Source organism: Prionailurus viverrinus, chromosome B2 (genome assembly GCF_022837055.1).
Source record: "Prionailurus viverrinus isolate Anna chromosome B2, UM_Priviv_1.0, whole genome shotgun sequence".
NCBI classification, from domain to species: Eukaryota; Metazoa; Chordata; class Mammalia; order Carnivora; family Felidae; genus Prionailurus; species Prionailurus viverrinus.
Genome location: NC_062565.1, coordinates 149,838,085 through 149,850,390, shown reverse-complemented (window position 1 = coordinate 149,850,390; position 12,306 = coordinate 149,838,085). Strand labels below are relative to the sequence as shown.

The following is a 12,306-nucleotide window of genomic DNA, read 5'->3' as shown; positions in this document are numbered from 1 at the left end:
GCCATGGGAAGTCAAGCCTTCCTGTTTCTTTTTTGCACGCCTTGAAGTTCCCTGGACAGACAGACCTGGTGGACCTGGCAGGGATCCCCCCCCCACCCCCGATCCTTGCTGAGACCACAGTGGGTCGTAGTTTATTATCTAGAAGGTATTTAAATTCACCAAGCGCAGGAGGGAGCGCCCGGGACCCAGAGCTGTGTAGGCTGCTGGTTGGAATGACCATTGTCAGTTCACTGGCGTTGGCTTGGATTTCCTTCAAGGGCAACAGGACCGGCAGGAGTTTCAAGGCAAAGAGCTCGGTTTTCAGGATGGGCCCGTTTGTTAGCAGAACGTTTTAACGTCCTACAGATCGCTACCCTGCCCTTTGTCAGCATTTTACAGGTAGAGCGGAGCTGAACTATTCTTTGACCTTTTTCTGCATCAGTTGCCTGGCTGACACATGGCAGAACCGAGAACGTGGCACTTAATCGCCGGGCGTGTGAGCCGGACCTCGGGTTGATAAACGCCCTCCGGGACTCAGCGGCTGGAGCTGCGCCCACCCTCCCGGCTAGCTCGCAAAGTGTGGGGACCCAGCCATCCACATTCGCGTGTGGATGGAAAAGGGTGTCTGTTTCATTTTGAGAAACTGTCTAGTCCGAGCCAGGGGGCCTCCTTGTCCCCTCATCCACCTCCACGGGCGATTCGGAAGGCTCCCCCCTGAGTCAAGAGCAGAAAAGCGCACGCAGGGACCTGGATGAACAGTAGGACGGTGACCAGAGTGCCGGGGCTCCTGTGCCCAGTCGTCATCGGTCTGGCTGGCTTTGCCCCCCTCCAGGGACACTGGCCATGTCTGAGACATTCTGCTTGCCACAGCTGGCGTGGGAGTCGCCGCTGGGGTCTAGGGGACAACGGTCAGGGATGAAGCTTGACATCCGGCCCAGGACGGCTCCCTCCCGCTGTCCTCAACGAAGAATTACCCAGCCCATAATAACAGCGGTGCTGAAGAGGAGAACTGCAGCCTAAGGCACCCTTCGGGGACGGGGGACGGACGGACATCTCACAGTAGGCAGCGCGCGCACAGTGGGCACTCTGTGAGCGTCGGTACAGACTCTGAATCCCTCAGCTTGGTCCCTGTCTTCGGATGAAGCAAACAAGGCTGGACTGACCAGGCTCTTTCCCCGGGAGAGCCCGGCCTCAGGCGGTGAGGCGGGTGCTGCCTCCTCGTCCTCGCGGACCCCACCTCGGGCCGACTCGGCGTGGGGTGTCCCTCCGGTGCGCCCACCCAGTGCTGGGGAGCCGGGTGGGAAAGCCGTTACCTCCTCCCTCCCTCCTCCCTCCGTCAGGCTCAGTACGGTTGACAGATGCGTCCACTCTTAAACCCCAGCTGTTTCCGAGGGCAGAGCAGCCCAGCCTTTGCTCTCCTCGTCGGCCCCAGAAGGCAGGGGGCCGGAGGGAATTGTGTGGGACATTGACAACCTGACAGAACAGCCCAGACGCCAAGTTGTTTAAGGCGAGAGCGGGACGGCTTACGGAGCTCAGAAGGGAGCTGCGACGGAGCAGCACTTGAACGGGGGAGGTTTGCGGAGCGGAAGCATCTCTAGTCTTCTCTCGTTCCGGCTACGTGTCCCTTTCCACGAAGCCACTCCTGAAGTGGCTCAACGGCAAACAGCCCAGGGCGCCGGCTTGTGTCGAAGGAAGGGCTCCCGAGGAGCCTTGTGTTGGGGGGGGATTCGCTGTGGAAGAGCTGCCTCGCGCCCCCAGATGTCTCAGCCTCTCATAGGCCTCCGCAGGTGCGCCTTGAGACCGTTCCGGAAGGTGTCTGCGAGCGACTCGGTGGGTGCCGACTGCGGGGTGCGGAACTGACACCCACCCCCGAGGTATCACTTCTGCCGCTTAGATCCTCGGTTTCGAGACACGAGCATCAGTAAACGTCTAAGCAGCAAACCCAACACCTGAAGCTCAGGACACGGGGAGCGGCGGGCGTTAGACAGAATCCAGACCTGTCGCGACGCGTTGTGCCCTCTTGTGGCCACGGGGACGATGACCGTGAACAGCACTCGCTACGCACCAGCCCGGAAACACTGCGCACGTGAGCTCACGTCACCTTCACGACGCGGTGCTGTGATCACCCTCAGCATCCCCTCGGGGACACAGAGACCGGACACCCAGCTCGTAGATGGGGGAGCCGCCCTCCCTCCAGGGGGTGCATGCCCTTGACCTCCGCGGGGCGCTGCCTCTCTGCTCCGAGGGGGGGGACCGTGATACCCCCGTCCAGCTCACCCCCTTGCGTGTTGCGACACCCGGGTCTTGAGAGAGCGAGACAACCACACCGAGCGGGTGGTTCCGTGGCCTCCACCCCACTGCCCCGGAGCCCAAACCCCGCAGCCGCCAGCGAGGCCCCGTCGCCTGTCCCCCCTCCCGCACCTCCCCAGCTGGACTTAACTCCCCACGCTCTTCCCAGGACACGGGAGGCTCCCGCCTGGGGAACGCATTTGCCTCCCCGGGGCTGGAACTTTCCTCCCCGAGACCCGGGTGCCGGCCACCTCGTGTCCACAGGCCCCTGCTCTCGGCCGGGGTCTCCCTGCCCCCCGCCCCGGCCCCTGTGCTGTCACTCCGTGCTCCGTGGCCCTCAGTGCCTTCTCTCGTGACGCTTCACACCCGACAGACTTCGTGTCTCCTCTCCTGTCCGTCTTTCCACCCCCGTTGTGACCGTGGGTGTCAGGGACAAGTGTTACGTCCAAGGAGCATCAGGAGCTTTTCCTCACATCCCACGTCCCTTCCAGCCTTTCCTGGGCTTCTTCACTGTCAGTGTTGACAGGACAGGTGTGGACTGGAGCGTTTCTCGTCTGGGAACACGTCGCGTTCTGCACGGACCCCCTCGTTCGGCCAGCCGACGCCGTCCGTTCCTTTGCGCGGTTCTTGTGTTAGCGCTTTTCCCACGGCAGAGACAGTGGCAGGTCCTGGGCGGGAGCACGGACCTGTTCTCAGGGAACCCACAAGCCAGCCACCGAGGCGTCTTAGGGATCACAGGGCCAGAAGCTGCCGCCAACAGCCCGCGTAACTGAGGAGTCTGAAGCTGGATGCGCTTCGGACGTCAGCCCTGGCCGCGGGCCCTGGTATCTGCAGACGTACAAGCGGGTCCCCGCGGCTGAAAGGCGCCTGCGGGCCGAGGCACGTTGGGGAGCCGTGGCCAGCTCCTCCTGGGGCGGCCCCCGCGTCACACCGGCCATGCCTTCTTTTCGGTAGCGCGTGTGCGTTGCTCGAAGTCACGTCGTTTGTTGTAGCGACAGACTCGGGTGAAGATGCAGGAGGGTCCTTCCGAGCGTGTGAGTCCGTGTCGCCCGGGTCTTTCCGGGAGTCGCTGGGCCCGTCCGCGCACACGGGCAGCTGGGCCCGCGCTCCCTGCGCCCAGCCCGCTCTGCGTCCACGGCAGACCGTTTACGGTAGCGTTAGCGTGTCTGGGCTCGTTTCCGTATGTGTATGCCGTGTGCCCACCAGAAACACAGCAGAATTAAGACAGATGTTTGACATGAACAGAGCTTAGTTTTAGAAGGAACACTGGCGTGGAAACTTCCGTTTTTTTCCAGCCGGAAAACTCAGAGTTCTTTCACTGTGTAAGCAAACTAATTTGCCTAAGTTAATGGTACGAGAGAAGTCGTCCGCTAAATCTTACAAACGATCACACGTTCTCCTACCCCTGTTCCAAACAGGGCATTGATCCTTGGAACAAGTCAGGGAAATACCCCGCCTCGAGGGGCTGTTCAGGCCCGTGAGCCCCCCACCGCATGCTCATCATAAAGCCCTTTCCCCACAGGAGTCAGTGTCCCAGGAGGGGTGCTTGTGGAGGGAGCCAGGGAAGGGGAAGGTGGAGATGTGCAGATGGAAAGGAAGAGGGAAACCATGCTGATCACCATGAGGCCTTGGGCCTCTCTTCGGTAGCCAGGAATAAAAATGCACACGAGGGGAGCCTGGCTGGCTCAGTTGGAACATGAGGGTCTCGATCTTGGGGTCGTGAGTTAAAGAGCCATGAGTAAAAAGAAAGGAGGAGAGAGAGAGAGAGAGAGAGAGAGACAGAGACAGAGACAGAGAGACAGAGAGAAAGAAAGAAAGAAAGAAAGAAAGAAAGAAAGAAAGAAAACAGGGAGAAAAGAAAGAAAATGAAAGGAAGGAAGGAAAAAGAAAAAAAAGAAAGGGAGGAAAGAGAAGGAAAGAAAACAAAGGGAAGAAAGAGAAGGAAAGAGAAAGAAAGGGGAGAGAAAGGAAGGAAGGAAAAGGAAGAAGGAAGGAAGGAGAAGGAAGAAGGAAGGAAGGAGGCAGGCAGGCAGGCAATGCTCTTGGTTGGTACCTCTGAGCTCCGCCTGTGGAGGGAGCCCTCCCGTGCCCGGCACCGCCTGGCGCACTGACTTAGCCCCGCAAGTGCCCAGCTGGCTAGAGAGCGGCACCGCGGACGGCTCGCTCACCGGCCGGGGTGGGTGGCCGACCCCCCAGGCAGTGCCCCGCTTGCCGTCTGCGGCCGCTGCTGGATGAGAAGGAGACAGGGTGGGCGTCCCGACGCCTCCTCCGTGTTCCGTCAGGATTACCTGAGCATCAGCTTGGGAGGGAGGAGGCCTGGCCCGCCAGCACGTATGCAAAGAGTCCCTTCTTCCGTTGCCTCAGAAAAATTATAAAGCAGTATATTCTCAGAATAAGGAACTTGAGCCACCAGCACTTTCTTGGACCAGAAGCAAGTCTAACAATGCCAGTCCCAAGAAACCAATCCTGCAGGGAGGAGATTCATTCCTAGACGTGTCTAAACAGTGTGCTCGAACCTCTTTCTGGGCTCTGCCTTCCCCCAGCACAGACCGCAGCTCGCGCTCGGGGACCAGTCGTCGGGCCTCACGGCTAAGCATCTCTGTGAAGACAAAAAGATTGGTGGCTAAAAGCAGCCAGGACTTGCTGACAAGGGTTAGGATCGACACACGGGGCCAGCCCGGAGCCTGCAGCCGTGGGGACGCGGGCCAGCCCTTCCCAGGTCGGGGAGATGGTCGAGAGCCAGGAGGGCGGCCGTCGGGTCCTGCGCCTGCCACTGCTGGGCCCGGCTTCCCCTCCGGGCTGGGTGCCCACCTCCCCTGTACACCCACCTCCCCACCTCCCTGCCTTGCCTTCTGGCTTCAGGTCGGCTCCTCCGCGGGAGATGCCACAGGACTGAGGAAGGTCAAGGCCCCAGCTCCTGTCGGATGACGGCCCCCACAGCCACCCCCTCTGGCCCAGTAGCCGCTGGCTGTCCCCCCACCCCCAGGCCACGGGCAGTGGAGAAAAGGCGTCCCACATCCCACGCCACCATGAGAGCGATCAAACAGATCTATGCTAAGAATACGTTTTTTCATTATGAAATCTTCTTTGAAAAGAAATGCATCAGCCACTAATTTTTCAAAAATCCAGTAATGTATTTCAACCGCCTCCGGTTTCAAAGAGAAGGTCACAGACCAGAGAGACCGTACGTCCCTGCGGGCCGTTGGAACAGAAGGGGTGCCGGGGCCCGGCCAGCTCACGTCCCACCAAGCCCTGTATTAAGGACCCCCACCCCTGCCGAACGAGCCTTCACAAAGGCTCTCCCTTGGGACGACGCATTAGCTTCTTTCCATCGCAGAAGTAATCCTGGGGTCCGAGCTAGAACTCCAGTGGAACTAAATGTAGCAAGACGAGACAAACGTGTCAAGGGAGGGAGCTTAACTTTTTGTTTGTGTAACAACGCGTGTCACGGGGCTCACAGTCCTGGGGCACCGGGGTCCTCGGAGCTTGGCTGTGGGCTTGAGAGCCAAGATGCAGGGGTGCCTGGGTGGCTCAGTCGGTTAGGCATCTGACTCTCGATTTCGGCTCAGGTCATGATCCCAGGGTCGTGGGATCGAGCCCCACATCGGGCTCTGTGGTGAGAGTGGGGCCTGCTTGGGATTCTCTGTCTCTTTCCCTCTCTCTCTGTACCTCTTCCCCACTCAGACACACTTGTATTCTCTCTCTCTCTCTCTCAAATAAAAAAAATAGGGGCACTGCTCATAACACCTCGTCCTGTCGTCGGAGGCCATCTGTTTTCACGGGTGGAAGGATTTTATCTGCTAGCCCGCAGCGTGGGCTACAGGTGCTGGGTTGCGGAGGTGGGGGACGTTTGCGTGTCTGAGCCACAGCGGCCGATTCAGTGTGCACGCCAGCCCCGTGCCCCCTGGGGAGAGCCATGCACTTGGCCACACTTTGTTGCCAGTGCATAGCCGCAGAGTAAGGCTAAGAGACGCGCCCGGCGGCAGCGGGGGGCTCATTTTGGACGAGCGACGAGCACAGGCCACCCACCCGGAGCCCGCCATCTAGTGGCGAAGCACCTTCCGTTATGCGGTGCCTGAGTGAGCTCCCCGAGCCCACCCCTCTCCACCCGCCCTGCAGTAGCTTAGCATTCGTGTCTGAGGCTCGTGCCTGCTTTTTGTAAGTGTCGCCCTGGTGCTCGTCGGCAGGGAGGATTGCCACGAACATCCAGGCGACTGTAAGGTGTCCTGTGGGCGTGAGCTGGAGGCGAAGGGAAGGCAGAAAGGGTCCGAGCCAGCACACGCTGCCCGGGAGCCTCACGTCAGGTGCTCTGCTGATTCCAGATCATCGATAAGAGTAAAAGAGACCCCTCGGAGGAGATCGAGATTCTCCTGAGATACGGACAGCATCCGAACATCATCACGCTCAAAGACGTGAGTGAGCTTCACACGGCTGCCGTGTCGCGTGTCGGCGTGTTTCTCTGGGGGTGGCTTTCTCCGCGGTCCAGCGACTGTTCCTGCCCCCATGAGTGTGTGCCGGCCTCTGCCGCCTGCACCTCCAGGTCCCTCGGCACCTGTGAGCCCGAGTCCCCGGGACAGCGGCCCCCTCCCAAATCAGAGAGAGTGCCATGTAAAGGGAGGGATAGCTGGTGCAGACTCTGGGCCGTTCCTGAACTTGGCAGAAACGAGGGCATGGAGTGGACGAGACGGGGCTGGGTCAGATCCGAGACCCCGGATCCGGAGCTCTGGCCCTGGGGCTCCTCCCAGCATCCTCTACCCCTGCTGGCCTGGGAGAGGGAAGGGAGCAGGGGTCCTCCCCACTGGAAGGACACCACAGAGCCCGGGGCTGCAGGGGTGGGGCCGGAGGGGAGAGGGAGCTTTCACCCGGCCACCTGCACCCTCACACTCCCGAGTGATTCCACTGTCCCCAACCCCAAACCTTAAGATTTTGAGGCCACTTGGAGTTCCCTCCAGGCCCCGTCGGCTCCTGGAGCAGGAGGACTGCAAAATGCTGACCGAATTCTGAGGCAAATGTGAAACAGGCACCTGTGTTGACAAGAGTAGAGTAAACGCCGGCTTTGTCCCCCTGGGTCCCTGTCACCGGGTCCCCATCACCTTCACTGCACCGTTCGGGGCTCTCTGCATTTCAGTTTTTATTTATATGTTAAGATCCACAAGTGCAAAGCAGCTAATGTGAAAACCCCCTGAAGTTTCCAAGCCACTTCCACCCTGTTGGGGTGAGAGGTCCCCAGCTGGTGATACCTTCATAAGCACATTCTCCAAAGTAGAGCATGTTCTGGGTTCATAAACCGGAAACAAATACACCCAAATTACCTTTACAGCTTGTATTGAGCTCAGAGTCAGGCAAATCATTTCAGCGATTTGTTCTGGAAGCTCACTGATCTGTGAGCTCAAAAGTGCTCGTTTGTGGGGGATCTGCCCCATTTCCACGAGGCTCTTCTCAATGCCCGGGCACGCCCGTAGGCAGGCTGGTTGTGTCCACACAGGCATGTCACGAAAAGAGCAAGGGCGGAGGAGTTTTTGGCTGTTGTGGGGTTTTTTGGGTTTTTTGTTTTTTGTTTTTTGTTTTTTTTTGATGTTATTTACCTACTTTGAGAAGGAGAGAGAGAACAAGTAGGGGAGGGGCAGAGAGAGCCAGAGAGAGAATCCGTGCTGTCGGCACAGAGCCCGACGCGGGGCTCAAACTCACGAACCGTGAGATCACGGCCTGAGCTGAAATCCAGAGTCCGACGTTTCACCGACTGGGCCAGCCAGGCACCCCTTGGCCGTGGTGTTTCTAAGTTCCTGAGCGTGAAGGTGGTTTGACGAAGCTCTCCTTGTCCGTTGGCTTTTCGGCCATAAAAGTGCGGCTGCCATGCGGTGGGTTCTCTGTGCCTCCCCGCCCCTCCCGTTCTGGATTCTGGGGTCTTGCTACGTCTTGTCTATGGTGCAGCGGGACAGAGGGCCCCTGGGAGCTGCTTGGACGTGACCCAGACCTGCTGGGCCAGACCCTGCCTGCTGACGACAACCCTCCCCCCACCCCAAGTGGTGTGCCCAGTAAAGTCTGCAGGGCTCGGCCCCGGAGACCCACAGCAGCACGGTGCTGTCCCTAATTCCCCAGCAGAGAGGGGAGCGAGACCCCCACGATTCATTTCCACTCAAACCTCGCCCTTGCAAGCTCTTGGCCTCGCTGACTCATTCCCTGCTTTGCGGCAGATTATTAAAGCCGGCTTTTCCTAAGAACCGCGTCGGGTGTGACTGGAATGGCCATTGGCTCATTTTCACCAGAAGCCTTCTTTTGACACCTGGCGGGGGGCGGGGGGGTGGGGTGCCGGGCACTGAGCCCCCAGCCCGTGCACCGGCTTCCACCCCGTCCAGGGCGGCCCTTCCCCCCGTGGCAGGCTGGCTGGCGAGGGGGCGGGGCGGCCGCGGTCCCTGCGTGGGGCCTGAGGTCCGTGCGCCCCTGTCTCCGCCTCCCAGGTCTACGACGACGGCAAGTTCGTGTACCTGGTGACGGAGCTGATGCGTGGCGGGGAGCTCCTGGACCGCATCCTGCGACAGCGACACTTCTCGGAGCGGGAGGCCAGCGACGTGCTGTGCATCATCACCAGGACCATGGATTACCTCCACTCGCAGGGGGTGAGCCCGCCGTCCTCCCCGGGAGGGGCCGCGTCAGAGCAGGAACCGCGGATCGGGAGGGAGCTGGGCGGGGGGGGGGGGGGGACGGGACTCGGCTTCCTTCTGCGTCACACCTGCCCCCGCGGGGGCCAAGGTCGAGGCACATGCCGCGTCCCGGGGAGCCAGCCGGAGACATTACGTTTACCTGGACCGGTTATTCAGAAAAACGTAGGTGGGCTTGGTAAAGGGGAATTTTGGAGTTTCCGTCACCTGCTCTCAGAACTGAATTCCTGCACCAACACAAAGGGATTCCGCGGGTGAAACCACAGTAAGGGCTAGGTTTCCCGCCGCCTCCCCGTCCTCCACGCGCTGCTCTGTGCCCTCCACGTCTGCAGTCCCGGACAGACCGGGAGGCCACAGCACAGGAAGGTGACGTATCTCGCCTGGGGCTGGTCTCACAGAGGGAGTGACAGGGACAGGGTCCCGCCCGGCTCTGGGCTTCCAGACCCCGTGCTCGCAGCGCCAGGCTGCCTGGCTGGGAGTGGCCGCGTGGCCCCACGCCTTGCTCCAGCCCCCGTCCTCTCGGCCCTTCCCGCGAAGTGGACGGTGCTCCCCTGGCCAGCCCCACACGTGTGGTCGTAAGCGTTTAAAATGCAGCCGCTTCTGAACAGGACAATGCTCTTCTGGGACCACACGGCAGGCCTGTTCGGCGGTCACCCGGAGGTCCGGGAGTAGGGAGCATTTTCCCAGAACCCCAGAGGAGACCCTTTGGACGATGGTTTTTCCAGACTGGCGTCTCTTGAATGAGGGGGGTGATGGACCCAGAGTCTCCTGCTCCCCTGCCCTCAGGGTCTCCGTAAACCCAGCTGGCTGCCCGCCTGTGTCCCTTCAACCTCCCTCCTATACCCCGTGCCTGGGTTTTAACAGGACAGTGCAGCTTCCAGGCCGTGTTCAGACACACACGTGTGCTCCCAGTCGGCCTCTGTCCCCTTCAGAAAAATCGCCACGTGCCCCAGGTAGCTGCTTTGCTCTGAGATGTGATGACAACTTTGGCCGACCCTGTCCCTCGTGCTTGGAGCCCCGCGGCTCCCTCGGCACAGGGGCGGCTGTAGGGCTCCTGCCGATCACCTGGGCCTGTCTGTGGTCACACGTCCCACGTCTGCCTCACTCTATGGTGTGCCTAACCCCTCACCACGCTGGAGCATGGTGGGCACACGATAAACACGTACCTGTAGAGGTCTTTTCATCCACATCACCTGAACTCACCGCATGTGATGCTCTCAGCTTAGGTAACTGGTTATTTACTTACTCATTGAAATATTCATTCGCCACCAAAGAGGTTTCTAGTGGGCCCCCCGGTCTGAGCGTCAACGCGAGAGGAAGAGAGGAGGGAACACCCCCCCCCCACCCCCCGCAGGTCAGCCCCAGTCTAAACCCTGGTCTTCTGAACGCATCGCCCCTTCGCTTTCTTGCCCTGTCCCGGGCCTGCTGCCTTTCCAGGTTGTTCATCGAGACCTGAAGCCGAGTAACATCCTGTACATGGACGAGTCTGGAAACCCTGAGTCCATCCGCATCTGCGACTTCGGGTTCGCCAAGCAGCTTCGAGCTGAGAACGGGCTGTTGATGACACCCTGCTACACGGCAAACTTTGTCGCCCCGGAGGTAAGACCTGCGAGCCCGCGGAGGCGCGCCCTCCCCCACTGCAGAGGGGGATCTTGCTCAAGCACCCCCACCTTACCGTCTTAGTTTCCGGTTTGTCACGCTCTTCATGGTGACGTTCTTATGTAAAATCGGACTGTGCGGTAGACCGTGTGGGTCAAACCCGAGTGTTTGCTAGGAGTCGCTGAGACATGATGTGGTCGGACTGTCCTGCCGCCCTGTGCCAGATGCTGCTCCAGACTGTGGCCCATGGCAGACGCCGGCCGGCCTCTGTGGAATGTCACACGAGGCCCGTGGCGACTCGCAGGGGAGGGCTCCTGGCCGGCACCCAGTGGGTCAGATGATCTCAGCAACGGCCTCGGGTACATTTCCACCTTCCCGGGCTCCCGGGGATGGTTTTGTTAGGCTCCGAAATCATTGATGTGTCCATGAAGACAAACCCAGTTTCTTGCTTTCTAGAAACTTAGCAACAAAACCTGAGAGGCCGGTCGAGCAGGACAGGGCTGGTGGGATGAGGGGTCAGGAAGGAGAACAGGTGCTAGATTTGGATTCTGTGTGGATCCTTCTGGCTGCTGGTGGAGGCAGGCTGGCACCTAGTGGTGGGTCTGCGAGCTGAGAGGTAGCCCCCCCTCCCCACCCCAGGGTGGTGAGGAAGGCAGGGTGCTGAGTCGAGATACAGCCGGGCACGGAGCCCACACGCGTGGGACACAAGGCCATTTTGGGGTCACCCAGATGCTACCTGGGGCCCCTTTGAAATAATCTGCTTATAAGCCTCTATTGCTGCCTTATCTGATCAGAAATAATATCAATGGTATTGATTTTAGCGATTATAGACTATCTTAAATTGGTCTATTAGCTTTACCATCTCCAAAGCATTTTCACCGGTATTTTTTACTTGTATCTTGATACACCGTACGAAGTACACAGGGTGAATACTATTAGCCACACTTGATAGATTAAGAAAAAAACCAGGTTCAGTGGGTTCAAGTGACTTTTGAAGGTCGCTCAGCCAGTGGAGACAAGGCTTGAACGACGAACATTCGGTTCATTTGCGTGTGCCAGCTGGTTGGCCACCGACCGCGTTCCCGGCACAGCCCACGGTGTCCGCGTTGCAAACACGGGAAGACGGGGTCCTTGCCCTTGTGTCGAAGACAATCGGACACGGTCCTCCGTGTTTGATGCTAAACCCCGTAATGTACAGTAATCCGTGGGCATTTATGCTGCTTTCCTTACTGTTCTCAACTATAAATCTATCAGAGCATCGTCTTCCACGGAAGTATGCAATCCTAGGACGCATGAATTCTTCTGTTTTAACCGTTCCTCAAAAAACTAGACATAGGCTCACCACGCGGTGCGGTCACGCCCGTGCCCAGCGTTTCTGAAAGCAGAGACAAGGGCGGATACTCGCCCACCGGTGTTCTCAGCAGCCCTGTTCACCAAAGGTGGGAGCCACCCACGTGTCCGTCAGCGGCTGAATGCCTGCACAGAATGTGGCATGTTTTCCAGTGGGTTATGAGCCTTGAACAGGAAGGACACCCCGTGCCACGCCTCAACACGATGAACCTCGAGCACGTTACGTTGTGTGTGATACGCAGGCAGAAGAGCGTAATTACCGTATGATTGCACTTCCATGAGGTCCCTAAAGCAGCCAAATCCGCAGAGAAGACCGGAGGAGGAGAAGGAGGGTGGGGGCGAGGGCTGGGGGCGGGGCACAGAGAGCCAGTGCGTGATGGGAGTTGGTTGCAGTTTTGTAAGAGAAAAGAGTTCTGCAGGTGGATGATGG

The 12,306-nt window shown here is 59.3% G+C and overlaps 1 protein-coding gene across 5 annotated transcripts in view; it reads left to right on the top strand.

Annotated features, from left to right (window-relative positions):
- Nucleotides 1–12,306, top strand: part of RPS6KA2 (ribosomal protein S6 kinase A2) — a 355,183-nt gene that overhangs the window by 330,898 nt on the left and 11,979 nt on the right. For all 5 annotated transcript variants that reach the window (XM_047859631.1, XM_047859634.1, XM_047859632.1 and 2 more), the window contains 3 exons: nucleotides 6,591–6,680; nucleotides 8,727–8,885; nucleotides 10,365–10,526. In XM_047859631.1, coding sequence (XP_047715587.1) covers nucleotides 6,591–6,680; nucleotides 8,727–8,885; nucleotides 10,365–10,526 — 411 coding nt within the window. The remainder of the gene's footprint in view (nucleotides 1–6,590; nucleotides 6,681–8,726; nucleotides 8,886–10,364; nucleotides 10,527–12,306) is intronic.